General features: G+C 43.0%; 1 protein-coding gene across 8 annotated transcripts in view; it reads right to left on the bottom strand.

Annotated features, from left to right (window-relative positions):
* Positions 1-15,082, bottom strand: part of sptbn4b (spectrin, beta, non-erythrocytic 4b) — a 100,890-nt gene that overhangs the window by 54,131 nt on the left and 31,677 nt on the right. For all 8 annotated transcript variants that reach the window (XM_078930181.1, XM_023962066.2, XM_023962067.2 and 5 more), the window contains exons 10-20: positions 14,629-14,746; positions 14,373-14,531; positions 12,722-13,024; positions 12,498-12,648; positions 7,735-7,871; positions 5,109-5,258; positions 4,505-4,873; positions 4,226-4,440; positions 4,020-4,157; positions 954-1,194; positions 729-887 (exon numbers count right to left, since the gene is read on the bottom strand). In XM_078930181.1, coding sequence (XP_078786307.1) covers positions 729-887; positions 954-1,194; positions 4,020-4,157; positions 4,226-4,440; positions 4,505-4,873; positions 5,109-5,258; positions 7,735-7,871; positions 12,498-12,648; positions 12,722-13,024; positions 14,373-14,531; positions 14,629-14,746 — 2,140 coding nt within the window. The remainder of the gene's footprint in view (positions 1-728; positions 888-953; positions 1,195-4,019; positions 4,158-4,225; positions 4,441-4,504; positions 4,874-5,108; positions 5,259-7,734; positions 7,872-12,497; positions 12,649-12,721; positions 13,025-14,372; positions 14,532-14,628; positions 14,747-15,082) is intronic.

Raw genomic sequence — 15,082 nt, 5'->3', positions numbered from 1 at the left:
AAAAAATACGTCTATAATTAAATCAAAAGACATAGAGTCAGATGTACTAGATCAGAAAAATAAATTATAGACTTGGGTTTATTGCAGGTTAAAAGATAAATAGCAATTGACTGGAAAAACTGCGAAGGACCGACACTAAAAACAATGGACTAAACTCATGGTAACTGTACTGACGATGGAACGTATGACAATTTTTGTTAAAAGGAAAAAAGAACTTGTTTGAAGCTATTTTGAGACCATTTATTGCATTTGTTGATGGCATGGATCTGTCTGACAGGGATGATGTTTGAAACTTCAGCCTGAACTGTGAACTGTATGCTGTATCTTAAGTCTGCAAGAAGTATATTAAGGTGTTGTGTTCAAGTGTTTAAACTCTTATTGAGTATGTTACAAGACAAATGGCTTACTGTGTCTGAGAAAATCTAAATTTTTTTACATTTTTATTTTTACAATATTGCTTGTTTGTGTGTGTTGTAATGCAAAAAATAAAAAATAAAACCAATAAACATATTGTTGGGGGGAAAAAGACGTCAGAAATCGCTTCAGTTTATGTAGGTCAACAGTTTTAGCTGATCTCAGTCAGTTCTCTAATCTTTTATGTTTCCAGTTTGTTTGTATTTCAGTTTCTTTTGTTTTCTATCCTCCTTCCATGAACCCAGCTGCTGATCCTTCAGGCTTTGCTCATTCAAATGCTCGTTGCCGTGTATCGGAAGCTCGATCGCAGATACCTGTATGAAGCTCTGCAGCCTGCTGGCCACCATCAGTGAGTCCTCACAACCCTGCAGAGTCTGCTTTAGCTCCTCCCACTCCACACTGATGCCGTCAAAGGGTACGAGGATCTCCATGGCTCGGCCTGAATGCGCTGTGGCCAGATGCTCCGCCTCCTCCTGCGTTGGAAAACAAAGGATTATTACAGCTCATGACTCCTTGTGCCTCGACTCTGAGTCCTGTACCTGTAGATGTAGGAGTTTGGGCTCCAGGACGGCCAAGGCTCCTTCCATGGTGGACAGACGCCTCTGCAGAGCGAGGACCCCTCCTAAGTCACTGCCCATGTACTGAGTGGCGTCGATGGCTTTCTTCTTCTCCTGGATCTGGGACTTGATCTCAGCGCACTCCAGCAGGTAATTCTGCAGACGCAGCATGGAGTCCAGCTGGTCTTTCTTCTGCTCCACCAGCTCCACGATGCTGTTCCACCTGGTTCAAAAATGACGACAAACACCTCATAATCAGAAAAGGACCTTTGCCTCCATGCAGTTTGGACTAAAACCTTTATTTTCATCCATAAACACCTGCAAAGGTGAAGAAAAGAGGGTGATAGGATTATGTTACCTGAAATTTTAGGCCACGTTATTGTGTGAATAAAAAAGCCTGCAGCAACACTGAAGATGCAGCTACACACACACAACTACAACTATACACACAAACACGCCACTTATGACTGTTATGATGGAAACCATAAGAAAATCATCAGAGATCTGCCAGAGTTTTGAGATCAGATATGCGTGGATTTCACTCAAGGAATTAAAAAACAATTCATAAATCTCTCTGTGATCAGAATTTATTTATGGTTTCCCATAAAGCCGTGATGTTCATCTCATAGCACTTTGCTGTCCACTCATGTTGGCTCACGTTTGATCCTTTACAGATGTTTTATTGTGGGGTTATTAGCCTTCCCTGAGTTTACAGATAAACGTTTTAAAGACATAAAGGTTTAGTTTGATTTTCTGTCGTTTATATTCCTGACAGAACCCAAAACAGGAGAAAGTAAATGTTTGTAAGTTTGATAACACACGTTTGCTGGTATTTTCTTTTGGGCTTGTATCATGAAACTGGGCAACTTTTGTTTTTTTACTGATTTAATTCAGATTAAAGCTAAATTTGAATCCTTTTCCGCATCATGTTGCTGACTTTTAATAATAATAATAATAATAATACATTTTATTTAAAAGCGCCTTTCAAAACACCCAAGGTCACTGTACAAAGTTAGAGGTAAAACACAATAAAATCACAAGTTAAAAACAATAAATAAATTGGATTCATTAATAAAATCAGCTGACAGAAAATGAGAAACTGTGTTCTGGAAATGCAAGCTTGAACAGAAAGGTTTTGAGTCTGGATTTGAAGATCAGAAAGGAGTCAGTGTTACGGAGGTCTGGGGGGAGAGAGTTCCAGAGTTGGGGAGCAGAGCGACTGAAGGCACGGCTCCCCATGGTAACCATACGGGCCGGAGGGACAGAGAGCTGAAGGGAGGAAGAAGATCGAAGAGAGCGAGAGGGAGTGTTAACATGGAGGAGATTAGAGAGATAGGAGGGAGCCAGGCTATGGAGGGCTTTGAAAGTGTAGAGAAGGAGCTTGAACTTAATCCTAAAGGCTACTGGAAGCCAGTGCAACTGCTGGAGAACGGGAGTGATGTGATGGAAGGAGGGGGTTCTGGTGATGATGCGGGCAGCTGAATTCTGGACCAATTGAAGCTTATTTAGAGTTTTGTTGGGAAGACCATAGAGAAGAGCATTACAATAGTCGAGACGAGAAGTGACCAGACTATGAACTAAAACGGAGGCGGAGTGGATGGTGAGGGAGGGGCGGAGACGATTAATATTACGTAAATGATAGTAGCAGTAACTCGACTAAGAAATAATCTGGAGGAACAGGATAAAAGCACATTATAAATGTTAAAATGAACAACAAAAAAAGTTGGGAAAGAAACCTAAAAATAAAATAAGGTCATAATTTCTTTCTTTAAACCTGAACCAGTTCAGTGGTCTTGTGGTAAAGTGTCTGCTCTGAGACTGGAAGGTTGCAAGTTCAAATCCTTAGCAGAGTCGTACCAAAGACTAAAAATGGGACCCAGTGCCCCCCTGCTTGACATTCAGCATTAAGGGGTTGGATTGGGGGGTTAAATCACTCAACCACTGAGCTCACCGCTCCCCCATGGGAGGGGGTCAAGTGCAGAGAACAAATTTCACAAACCTCGGTTTCTGACAACTAATGGGACTTTTGACCAATTCCACAAAAATGATTTCTGCTCTATGGTTTAAGAAAATCTCAAATGAGAATAAATTCAAATAACCTGGAAGTGAGAAACCATCAGTGTTGATCCTGCATGTGTGTTTGGTGACAGATGGTCACCCTGAGACAAGCTCCGCCTGCCAAGGTCACGGGACAGAGCAGCAGTCAATGAACAGGAAACATTCAGAGGAGAACCCTGTTGTTTTTACAGCACCTTACTCAGGAGCTAGTATATTAGAGAGGCGGGATTAAAAAGGCTGCGTCTTACAGCCTCTACTACATTTTGCCCATTTTTGAAAAATGAAATTTTGGTCCCGGGCTCCGTACTTTTATGATACATGTGTGACATACGTAATTCATAAATGTTTCTTGTGTTTGTCATCCGTCGATGTGCGCAGATGTCCATCAAGTTTTTGGTCGGGTGAGTTTTTTGATTGAGTATTTTACATAGTTTATTACATTATATCTCATGCAATTGTGCGAGAAGCATACGCAAATTCTTTCCACGACCATCTAAAGGACTTTTCATGCTCAAATCACATAACTGACACCCAAATCACTAATGAATTGCATCTAAACAGCACAATAATCACGCACGACTCATGTTCTATGTTAATTTACGTGTTCTTTGCGTGGTTTATTCGTACTTCTTCCGTGGTTTTAACGTGGTTTATTTGTGATACATCTGTGAAAGTTTCAAGTAAAGAACCAATTTTTATCCATGCAATATATGCTAAATGTGCACAGTGGTTGTGTGATGTAGCCTTTAAAATCTAACAATGTGTAAAACAGTTACCCTGTTCAGTCAAATTCAAAGTTTAGCGTATTTCAAAATAAAATTATTGCCTTTAAAAGTTTGCTTAAAAGGATTTTCACTTTTTGAAATGTTACTTCTGTCAGACCTTTGGAGAGGATGGTTAATGGGCTCCCCTCCTAAATGAAAGCAGGTTTTTTTTTATTTCAGTTCTGAAGTTTTGCGGCTCAGTTGTATCCTGTTTTCTGTCTGATACCTGGAGTTGAGGTGGTCCTGACACCCCCTGACTTCTGCAGAGGATGGGTGACCTCCATCCAGGAGCTGCTGGACGATCTGGTTAACATCCAGGATCCGTCCCATCAGGCTGTTCATCTCCTGGTCCAGGCTCTCAAACCTATCAAGACAAAGGGGAGGTTTAGGGCAGAGGACAATCACATATCTGTCTCTCTGCTTCCTCCTCACCTGTGTGCCACCACCTCCACGTCCTCCAGTTTCTCCGGGATCTCCATCTTGTCCAGCCACTGCTCCCTCTCGTCGATCCACAGCTCGCAGGCGTTAACCTCGCTGAACATGTGGTAGACGGCGAGCGCGTCGTGAAGCCACTGCTGTCGGAGCACGGCCACATCAGCTACCTCTGTGTACAGCTGCTCCACCTCCGCCATGCGCACCTGCACCTCCTAAGAACAGAAGGTTTTAAGACTGCGCAAGTACGTCCTTCAAGCCGCAACGTGGTGAACCCACCTCCTGCTCCCGGTACTGCAGAGGCAGAACCCCCATGTGTTTGCGCAGCGCCACCACATGGAGGCGATGTTTGTCGATGGCCTCGGTGACCCCTCTGTGCTTTTTCAGCAGCGACTGCGTGGAGTACTCATCGTGACCAAAATCCTCGCTGGAGACTAGGCGGTAAGCGTCCTGCAGCCAGGCCACCAGGTCGTCCATTTCTGTGGAAAACTGGAAGAAGGTGAGCGCCTCCTGCAGGTGGCTGAGGTGCTGCGCGGCCTGGTCCTCCAGCTTCTTCCACTCGTCTTTGACCTCCAGGATTCGCTCCTGGATGCCGGTCGTGCCAAAGCTCTTCTCGCTCAGAATCTGCTTCCCTCGCTTCATGGTGTTCTGCAGATAAAGAGGCAGCAGCTGTGATGGCGGTTTGCTTGTTTGGAAATATTCAATCACCTGTAGGAGCTCAACATTTCAGAAATGATCAATATAGATTATTTAAAATGGGCAAAAACTATTTGATCCTCCCTGTGAGTCTCTATTTTCTAAATGCATCTTCCTCTGCTTCTTTGCTTCCTCGTGTTTCTGTTAGTCTTTAAAACTTGAATGTAGTAGAGCAAACCCATCTGACCTGCAGCAGCGAACGGTGAGCCAGCAGCTCTCCGGCCAGAGTCTTGTGTTTCTGAAGTAACTTCAGAACGCTGCTCAGGTCTCTGCCGAAGCCCTGAGAGGCCAGGATGGAGCTCTTCTCACGGATCCATGCTTCCGATTCTTCCAGCTCCTACATTAAAAAATGATTTGATAAAGTTTTATTAAAAAGCCGGTTCAAAAGGCATTTGCAAAAATAAGTAAAATGGAGAAAACAGACACGCAGCACCTTTATTGGTTGATCTGAGTTAAAGATTAGTTAGAAAAACAGACCTAAAATATGCCATTTTCAATTAGTAATAGGGCACTCCAAATATTTTTTTTAACTACCGGTATTGTAAAATTGTTCCCTGTGGTCTTTAATTATCACTATGTAGTTTTTAACCGGAAAAAAAAACATGTCACTTTTTTAAGACCAGCAGGAGTTCATCGGAAATTCGCCTTTGAGTTGGTGCAGAAGTAATCCCACGTTGATATACCATCATTCGTTTGTGTACACTTTCTCCCACTAGCTTCCAGCCCCTCACAGTGGTGGTGTTTCCTATGGGCAATGTGGGCGGTTGCCCAGGGTGCAATCTTGTAGGGGGCTCAGAAGCGCCGTAAAAACAAAAAACATTGACAGCTAGGGTTTTTTTCCTGCAGTTTTTCTAGGCTAATCCACCCATTTCCATGTAACGTTAATGAAATTTGCACTAGAACGCTCCTACTGTCGTGTCAACTTGCTGCTATAATGAAAATATGGGGGGTGAGGGTGGGGGGCACCGTCCAGTGTTTCGCCAAACTCGCCAGGAAGCCTCCCCTTAAATCCCAAAGCTAACATTAGCGTAACAAAAAGAAAAAAAACGTTTAGAATATGGGAGCTTTTCAGCCGTACAGTTTTAGTTCAGATTCCAGCTCAGATGAGGGAAAAAAAGGACGTACGTGAACATTTTGTTGTCAGAATTAGAGTGAAGAAGGGAGACTTTGGGCCGCTCATCGCAGTTGCTGCTTCACTAACCTGAGTTTTTTCTAACTGCAGGATTTCCTCAGCTTCTGATCCATCAGGATTTGAATAAAGAAATACTCTCAAATTTAATCTCAAATTCTTTTATATCTGTGCTCCATCGTGAGAAAAATGCTACAAGAACATGTTAAAAACACCAAAAATGTCATTTTCATTGGAGTGGGTCTTTAATACACTTACCAATAAAAAAAAAGGTTTTCTAAGATTATCTCCTATACTTCCTCCATTCCAATGACTTCAGCCAGTCTAATTCTCTTTAGCTTTAGAGGACATATTGTCTTTATGCCGATTCTCCAGTAAATGTAAATCATCGTTAAAAAGAAGCACCCGTATCGTTCACTTCGTTTTCATGACAAAGAAAACTACGCTGACACTCTGAAAAACTCCAAAACTGTTTTTTTTTGTCCTTCAGAAGACACTTGGTGTTTTTACACCCTCCCTGAGATATGAAGCCGCTTTGGAGTAAGTCCAGCACAAACAAACAAAAAACCTGTAATAGCTGTGATTCTGTCTGCAAAAAGTCAACTGCATCCACTGCTGCCTGCTGTAAAAGAAACAAAACCAATTTTGGGCGGCAGGGGGTTGAGCAGGTCGGCCAATGTTCGAAGGGTCAGCGGTTCGATTCCAGTCAACTGTTGCTGTGTCCTTGAGCAAGAAACCTTACCCTCTCTGCCTCCAGTGTGGCTCCACTAGTGTGTGAATGTGTATGATGGTCAAAGGGGCCGTAGGCGTGTACTAGCTGCCCCGCCTCTGTCAGTCTAGCCCAGGGCAGCTGTGGCTACATCAGTAGTTACCATCACCAAGTCGGAATGAATAATGGACACACTGTAAGAACTTTGAGCGTCTGGAAAAGCGCATATAAATCCAATCCATTATTATTATTAATATTATTATTATTCGGGTTAGTGAATCCAGGAAGAGTTTCCTTCAATGCAAACAAAAAGGACACATGAATTTCACAGAGTGGAAGCTAAAATAACCAGATTTGCATCTGGGTGTACTGCCACCTTGTAGCCTCATTGCTTTGATGTTTCATAACATCTAACGAACATCTCAAATTCAAATGAGGTCATCTCTAGAAAATAGGCCAATAACGGCTTCTCCAAAGTCATAATCAGGTACAAGACACTGTGAACTTCACCTTCACCTGTATTTACTGTCAGCATAAAACATCACAATAGGAAAATTCACTCGAAAAACACCAAATTCAAGTACTCCATGAAATTGTTGTGTGGCTGTGAGGATAGAAGAAAACCTGGAGATCATGGTCATCTATGAAAGCACAACAATTGAGTATTGGCTGGATTCATCTACGAATCTGGAGATGATCAATCATCTTTCAGCACTCTCTGTTCCTCTCACAGGTTCCTTCAGTTCACTGAATAAACCTCAACCAGGTAATCAGCAGCAGCTAGTTTTGGGGAGTGACAGGAACAAACAACCACAGAGAAAATAAAATAAAAATATGAAAAAATAGTGTTCAAGTTTAAAACAAGACTATAAAAATCTGCAGAAAAACTCAGAGTCCTGATTTTTGGTGCAGACTGTCTTAAAATTAGCACCTGGCTGACCTTTTAGCTGAACAAACCAAGACGAGCAGTCCTACCTGAAAGAAGGCCCAGAGTTGTCTGGACTCCTCGAGCTCAGAGCGTCTGTCGGCAGCCAGATGTTTCAGGTCCTCCAGGCAGGAAGAGACGTGGTTGACGCGGTTACAGATGATCTGCGGGTCGCATGGCTGGTAACCTGAGACACAGATCTTTCTTTAATTACAACATCTGAGCCTAAATAGGAACACAGCAACGGATCACTTCACAATTAAATCAAAGCTTTTCTCACGACAAGGTCAAACATGAGTAACTTTCAATGAAAATTGTGTTTTTGGTGGTTTTAACATGTTCTTGTGGCATTTATCTGATGATGAAGGACATATATATATAAATATACATATATATACATATATGTATACACATATATATATATATATATATATATATATATATATATATATATATATATATATATATATATATATATATATATACATATATATATAGCGGCTGGGTAGCTCAGTTGGTAAGGTGCAGGACTGTCATGCAGGAAACCTCGGTTCGATTCCCAGGGGCGGAATGAACAATATAATGGCGATGGTAAAAGGGGTAATTACCATAACAATAGCGAGCAATTAACATCACCCAGTGAGGGTCCTTGGGCAAGACCCTTTACGCTATGGCCTACCTCACAAAAAACATGAGAGACAATGAACCACATGTCATGCCGGCTCAGACGTCGCCCGGCCAAACAAGGTCTGCGTCAGGTGCTGGGGGACCAGAGCACTCTGATGGAAAGTGGGCTACTGGAACAAGACGGAAATGGACTAGGTGCGAAAACAAGGTTCTGTTAGAATGCTACTACTCAAGTAATCCCAACCAGCGTGGTTACATGCAGAGAATGTGGAATGAATGGATGCTTCGAAACTCACAATCAAGGCTAACTGCCAAACAACTGGTAGCCCAATGCTCGAACATCCACAAGCGGCAACTCCTATCACAACTAGAGATTGAAGCGATACAATACAATGGCAATACCCCGGGAGAGCCAGAACAACAGGTCAGAGAGCAGGCTATACTACACTCACACCCTGAGATTGGGTACACAGCCCCAACAACCACAGTTACGCTGAGCGAGGCAGCAACTGACCTGAAAGACAAGATCATGTCTAGAATGAACACTTGGCAACCTCGACACCAGCTACAACGGTTAAGTGATGTACTGCCTGAAAGTCTACTGGAAACTGTGAATGAAGCATTGAGGGCAATTCCTACCACAACCATCACAGAAACCAATGAACTGGTTTACACTTCAGCAGCAGTGATCCTTGAGATGCTTGGCTATAAGATGAACCATGGGAGAAAACAATACCCACCATGGAAGCAACGGTTAGAGGCCAAAATCAAGGCAACTCGGAAGGATGTGAGTAAGCTGACAGAGGCTCAAAGAGGTACAATGAGAAAGCAAGCACCTAAGAGATACAGCCAGATGCCCATACCTGAAGCACTGGAAACTGCCAAACAAAGGCTCCTAGCCTTGAGCAGCCGCCTAAAGAGGTACACAAGAGACAATGAAGCCAGACGGATAAACAGGCTGTTCGCAACTCAACCTGCGAAAGTGTACGCTCAGTGGCAGGGTCAAAACAGCCGAGCAGACCCACCAAGGCTAGAAACTGAACAGTACTGGAAAAGTATATGGGAGAAAGAGACAGCACATAACAGCAATGCCCAGTGGCTGGTCTCTCTGAGAGAAGAACATAGCAACCTCCCTGAACAGAATCCAGTAACCATCACAGTGGCAGACATCCAAGAAAGAGTCTCAGGTATGAAGAACTGGACAGCACCGGGCCCTGACATGATACATGCCTACTGGCTAAAGAAGCTCACAGCACTCCACGAGCGCCTGGCAGCACAAATGAACCAGCTGCTAAGAGATGGGACTCATCCCGAATGGCTAACAGAAGGGCGAACGATCCTGATCCAGAAGGATCCCTCAAAGGGTGCAGTCCCATCCAACTACCGGCCAATAACCTGTCTCTCCACAACATGGAAGCTCATGTCAGGCATCATTGCAACCAAGATAAATAGGCACATGGATCAGTTCATGAGTAACACACAGAAAGGCATTGGTAGAGACTCCAGAGGAGCCAAACACCAACTCCTGGTTGACAGAACAGTCGCTCAAGACTGCAAGTCACGACACACCAACCTGTGCACAGCCTGGATTGATTACAAGAAAGCCTATGACTCAATGCCACACATGTGGATCACTGAATGCTTGGAGCTGTACAACATAAACAGGACTCTAAGAGCCTTCATAGGAAACTCAATGAAGCTGTGGAAAACCACCCTTGAAGCCAATGGGAAGCCACTTGCACAAGTGTCCATCAAATGTGGGATATACCAAGGTGATGCTCTGTCCCCACTGCTGTTCTGCATAGGTCTGAACCCCCTCAGCCAAATAATCAACAAGACTGGCTATGGATACCGACTCAGAAATGGGGCCAACATCAGTCACCTCCTCTACATGGATGACATCAAGCTATATGCTAAGAGCCAACGTGACATTGACTCCCTGATCCACACCACCAGGATCTACAGTACTGACATTGGGATGTCATTCGGGCTCGAGAAATGCAGCCGGATGGTGACAAAGAGAGGCAAGGTGGTCCACACAGAAGGGGTCTCACTCCCAGAAGGAACAATAGCAGACATCGAGGACAGTTACAAGTACCTCGGAATTCCACAGGCAAATGGCAACCTGGAGCAGGCAACAAGGAAAGCTGCAACAGCTAAATACCTCCAACGGGTAAGGCAAGTCCTGAGAAGCCAGCTCAATGGCAAAAATAAGACCCGGGCAATAAACAGCTACGCACTGCCAGTTATCAGATACCCTGCAGGAATAATAAGATGGCCAAAGGAAGAGGTACAGACCACGGATGTTAAGACACGAAAGCTCCTCACCATGCATGGAGGGTTCCATCCCAAATCCAGCACCCTGAGACTGTATGCTAGCCGCAAGGAAGGAGGCTGAGGACTAGTGAGCGTAGAAGCCACTATCCAGGATGAAACATCCAAGATGCATGAGTACATCAAGCTCAAGGCCCCAACTGACAGTGTGCTCAGTTAATGTCTCAGGCAATGGAGAGCAGAGGATACAGTGCTGGAGGACAGATCCTCATGGGAGGACAAACCCCTGCATGGGATGTACCACCGGACCATAACTGAAGTGGCTGATATCAAGAAGTCCTACCAATGGCTAGAGAGGGCTGGCCTACAGGACAGCACTGAGGCACTCATCCTGGCAGCTCAGGAACAAGCCCTGAGCACCAGAGCAATAGAGGCTCAGATCTACCACACCAGACAAGACCCAAGGTGTAGGCTGTGCAAAGAGGCGCCTGAAACAATCCAGCACATAACTGCAGGGTGTAAGATGCTGGCAGGTAAAGCATACATGGAGCGCCACAATCAAGTGGCTTGAATAATATACAGGAACATGTGTGCAGAATATGGACTGGAAACCCCAAGGTCAAAATGGGAAACACCCCCGAAGGTGGTAGAGAATGAAAGGGCAAAAATCCTGTGGGACTTCCAGATCCAGACTGATAGGATGGTAATGGCGAACCAACCAGACATTGTAGTGGTGGATAAAGAACAGAGGAAAGCCGTTGTGGTGGATGTGGCAGTGCCAAGCGACGGGAACATCAGGAAGAAGGAACATGAGAAACTGGAGAAATACCAGGGACTCAGAGAAGAACTGGAGAAAGCCTGGAAAATGAAGGTGACAGTGGTGCCTGTGGTAATTGGAGCACCCGGGGCAGTAACCCCCAAGCTGGAGGAGTGGCTACAACAGATACCTGGAAAGATCTCAGACATCTCAATCCAGAAAAGCGCAGTGCTAGGAACAGCTAAGATACTGCGCAGAACCCTCAAGCTCCCAGGCCTCTGGTAGAGGACCCGAGCTTGAGTGAGAAACCACCCACGAAAGGGTGAAAGGGGCAAGTTTTTATTTATATATATATATATATATATATATATATATATATATATATATATATATATATATATATATATATATATATATATATATATATATATATATATATATATATATATGTGTGTGTATATATATATATATATATATATATATATATATATATATATATATATATATATATATATATATATATGTGTGTGTGTATATATATATATATATATATATATATATATACACACACACACACACACACATATATATATATATATATATATATATATATATATATATATATATATATATATATATATATATATACACATACATATATACACATATATATACATATATACACATATATATACATATATACATACATATACATTGGCACATTCACATCCTCAATCTACAGCACAGTGTGGTTAGCCCCGCCTTTAGCCCCTAAGACTCATGGGAAGTGGGGAATAGTGGGTGTAAAGTTCCTCACCATGACTGAGGTGGCTGTGAGCAGAAGTGACATCAATGCTGTTTGGTTGTTCAAGAGTGTGTTCAAACAAATAGGCTATAATACTTGAAAGGAGAATATACAATTAGCATTTGCACCTCCCTCTCTGAGACTATTGGAGACGTGCAGGACATACGCTACAACATGTTCAAACAATATGATTTACTGTGGGTGCATGCTGCTGATATACAGGTGCGGCTTGTTATCAGGTGCGCTCTATAGTCCAGAATTTACTGTAATAGAAAAAATTGTTTCAAGAGTAATCATGAAAACGCCACATCCTAACGATGTAACGGTGCGACCAACAGTTGTGTGCATACCCTCCATGGTGGTGAACTTGAGCGCCGCGGCGTTGAGCGTCTCCACTCTTTCAGCCTGGACGGAGATGTCGGCCTCCTGAAGGCTGTGTTTCTGCAGGAGGTCATCCACCTCCAGGAGATGCTTCCCAAAGTCCTTGGACAACAGCTGAGCCTGAGGAGGTTGAAGGTATGAAACGGGCGCACAAACATTCGCAGCTTCCCCCTCACATGCAGCTCCATCACACCTGTGCGTCCTCCATCCAGTCGATCATGTACACCATGTCCTGGAAGGTCTTCTGCAGGGCCAGGTTCTGTTCCAGCCGGGCCCTCCTGCCAGCCACCAGCTCCTTCAGCAGACTCCACTGGCCCAGGATGTTCTCTTTGCGTGCCAGGATACGCCGAATGTCGTAGTACCCCTCCACTTCCATCTCTGCGGCGAGCTCCACGACCACACCGATCCGCTCTTCATACGAGGCGATGTCAGCCTCAATGGCCTCGTGCTTCTTCATGGCGGCTTCGACTGCCGGCAGATCGTAGCCGAAATTGTCCTAAAAAGAATGAAACACGTTTGGTGTGCCACTGAGAGGAATTAGTTTTTTTTATTTGCAGCTACACAAGAAACTTGCTATTTCTTTTTATTTTTTTGTATTAAAACCATTCGATTTTCAGGTGAGTGAGTCATAGTTTTCGGGATCTATGAGCTTGTTTGGAATTAATCACTATCTTTGATGGAAATAAAACAAAAAAAAGTGTCTCTTTGTTTGTTGATATTTTTGGTCATTTTGTGCTGTATTCTTTTCAGTTTTAGCTCCCATCAGCCTCTGGGTTTTTATTCTTCTTTTGTAAGTTTAGGAATCCAAACGTAGGCACTAATTCATTCCCCTCTTGCTTTCATTCCTTCTAACTGCCCTTACTGTAGGGGCATTTGGAGCTGTAGTGGTGTCCAAACTTGCTTTTTTAAAGAGAAAGCTGAGCGACTTCGGGCCCGATGTCCCTCATTCGGTAGGTTGATCCGAACGGAAGACATTTGTTCTTGGAGGTTTTCACAGAAGTTTACATTCAAATATAAGTAATGACTTTTTGTTTTTGCATGACTTGTTAAAGTTATAAAACCAATGTAATGTATTTTCCGGGACAGCTACATAGCTCACCGGCGCTATTGATGACGTCATTGAGTGGTAGTAACAATTTGATACAATTAGACACAATTTTTCCACAACTTTCCGCTTGGTGGGAAAAATGTAGGGGTAGGGAGACGCCGCAGGGATGGGGCAATCATTTGAATTCAGCCTTTCTGTTTCAGTTATTTTGTCTCTGTGTTTCTGAACCCATGCTTTAATTTTTTCCATGCCCAATCATCATTCTCATCCCCATTTTTTGTATTTTGTCTTTTTGGAATAACTATTTGGAGTTGTTTCTATTAATAGTTAGTGATTTTGAGTTTGTCCTCAGAATTATTAAAGTTTGTGTTATTTAGCGTCTCCAGGATAAATCTTTTTCGGGTCTACCTTTAGAAGCAATTACTTCACTTTGCTTTAGTGGGTTTGACTTAGAGCACCAAACACAGAGAGGTTTAGTTTAATGAATGTCAAACACAAAACGGGGAGAAATTCATATTAAAAAAGAAGAGAGCTTGTTAACACTGTTTTATTTCAGTTGCGTCTCAGAGATGTCAAAAAATTAAAAAGGGACAATTAATAGGATTTTATGTTATTTTAAGCGTGTCTTAAGTTTCTAATCTGTATTGTCAGATTAAAGTACCATGTAAAACTTTAAAGAAAATACAAATGCTTCTTGAAATTGTAGAAAATATTTGAGAAAAGGTTCAGCAACATGTTCGCATTAGTTGTTTCATGGAAACGGTTAGCATCGACACTAAACGACAGACACCCATACCTGCGACACCAGCCTCTGGTTCTCGTTGAGCCACGCTTGCCTCATGGTGGTTTTGTGATCAAAACGTTGAGCCAAAAGTTCAAGCTTCTCCTGGCGAATCAGCTCTTTGCGCAGAGCCACGCCCCTCTCATGCTCCGCCTTCTCCAGTCTCTCCCATGCCTTAAAGATGTAGGAGAGAAAAATTAGGTGTCGCAGGAAAAAGGAAAACTGTATGTTTATCTGTGACATGGAAGAAGGCAATGGGAGGACGGAGGACCTTGTTGATGTCAGAGATCAGCTTCCCTTCATGAGGCACATACGGTTTCTGGTTGTTGGCTCTGAGTTTGCTTTGGATGGTGAAGAGAAGGACCTCAAGATTCCCCTTTTCCTGGAACCTAAACCAGAATCAGGAAGCTGCACTTACTGATGTAAAATCTCCTGATTCTTGTGTGATGCAGAGGAAACCATCAGAGGATTCAGAACAATGTGCTGTTATTTCTGATGCTGGGTGTATTAAACATGAATTGGATGAAAACAGAAGGATCTTGTGTGAATCTCTTTGTGCAAAGCAGCTTCCAGACATAAGAGTAAAAGTCAAAAAAAGCTTAGAGAGAACTGAGAGCTGTCATTATTGCTTTCCTCACAAAAAAAAACAATTTTTTCTATAAAAACAGTTTTTATGTGCATTAAAGGGCCTATACCATGCTATTCTTACAGCTTTTATAGTAAAC

This window comes from Oryzias latipes, chromosome 13 (assembly GCF_053564925.1).
Source record: "Oryzias latipes strain Hd-rR chromosome 13, Olatipes_Hd-rR_3.1".
NCBI classification, from domain to species: Eukaryota; Metazoa; Chordata; class Actinopteri; order Beloniformes; family Adrianichthyidae; genus Oryzias; species Oryzias latipes.
The sequence above is the reverse complement of the archived record's forward strand: the minus strand, read 5'-3'. Positions and strand labels throughout refer to the sequence as shown.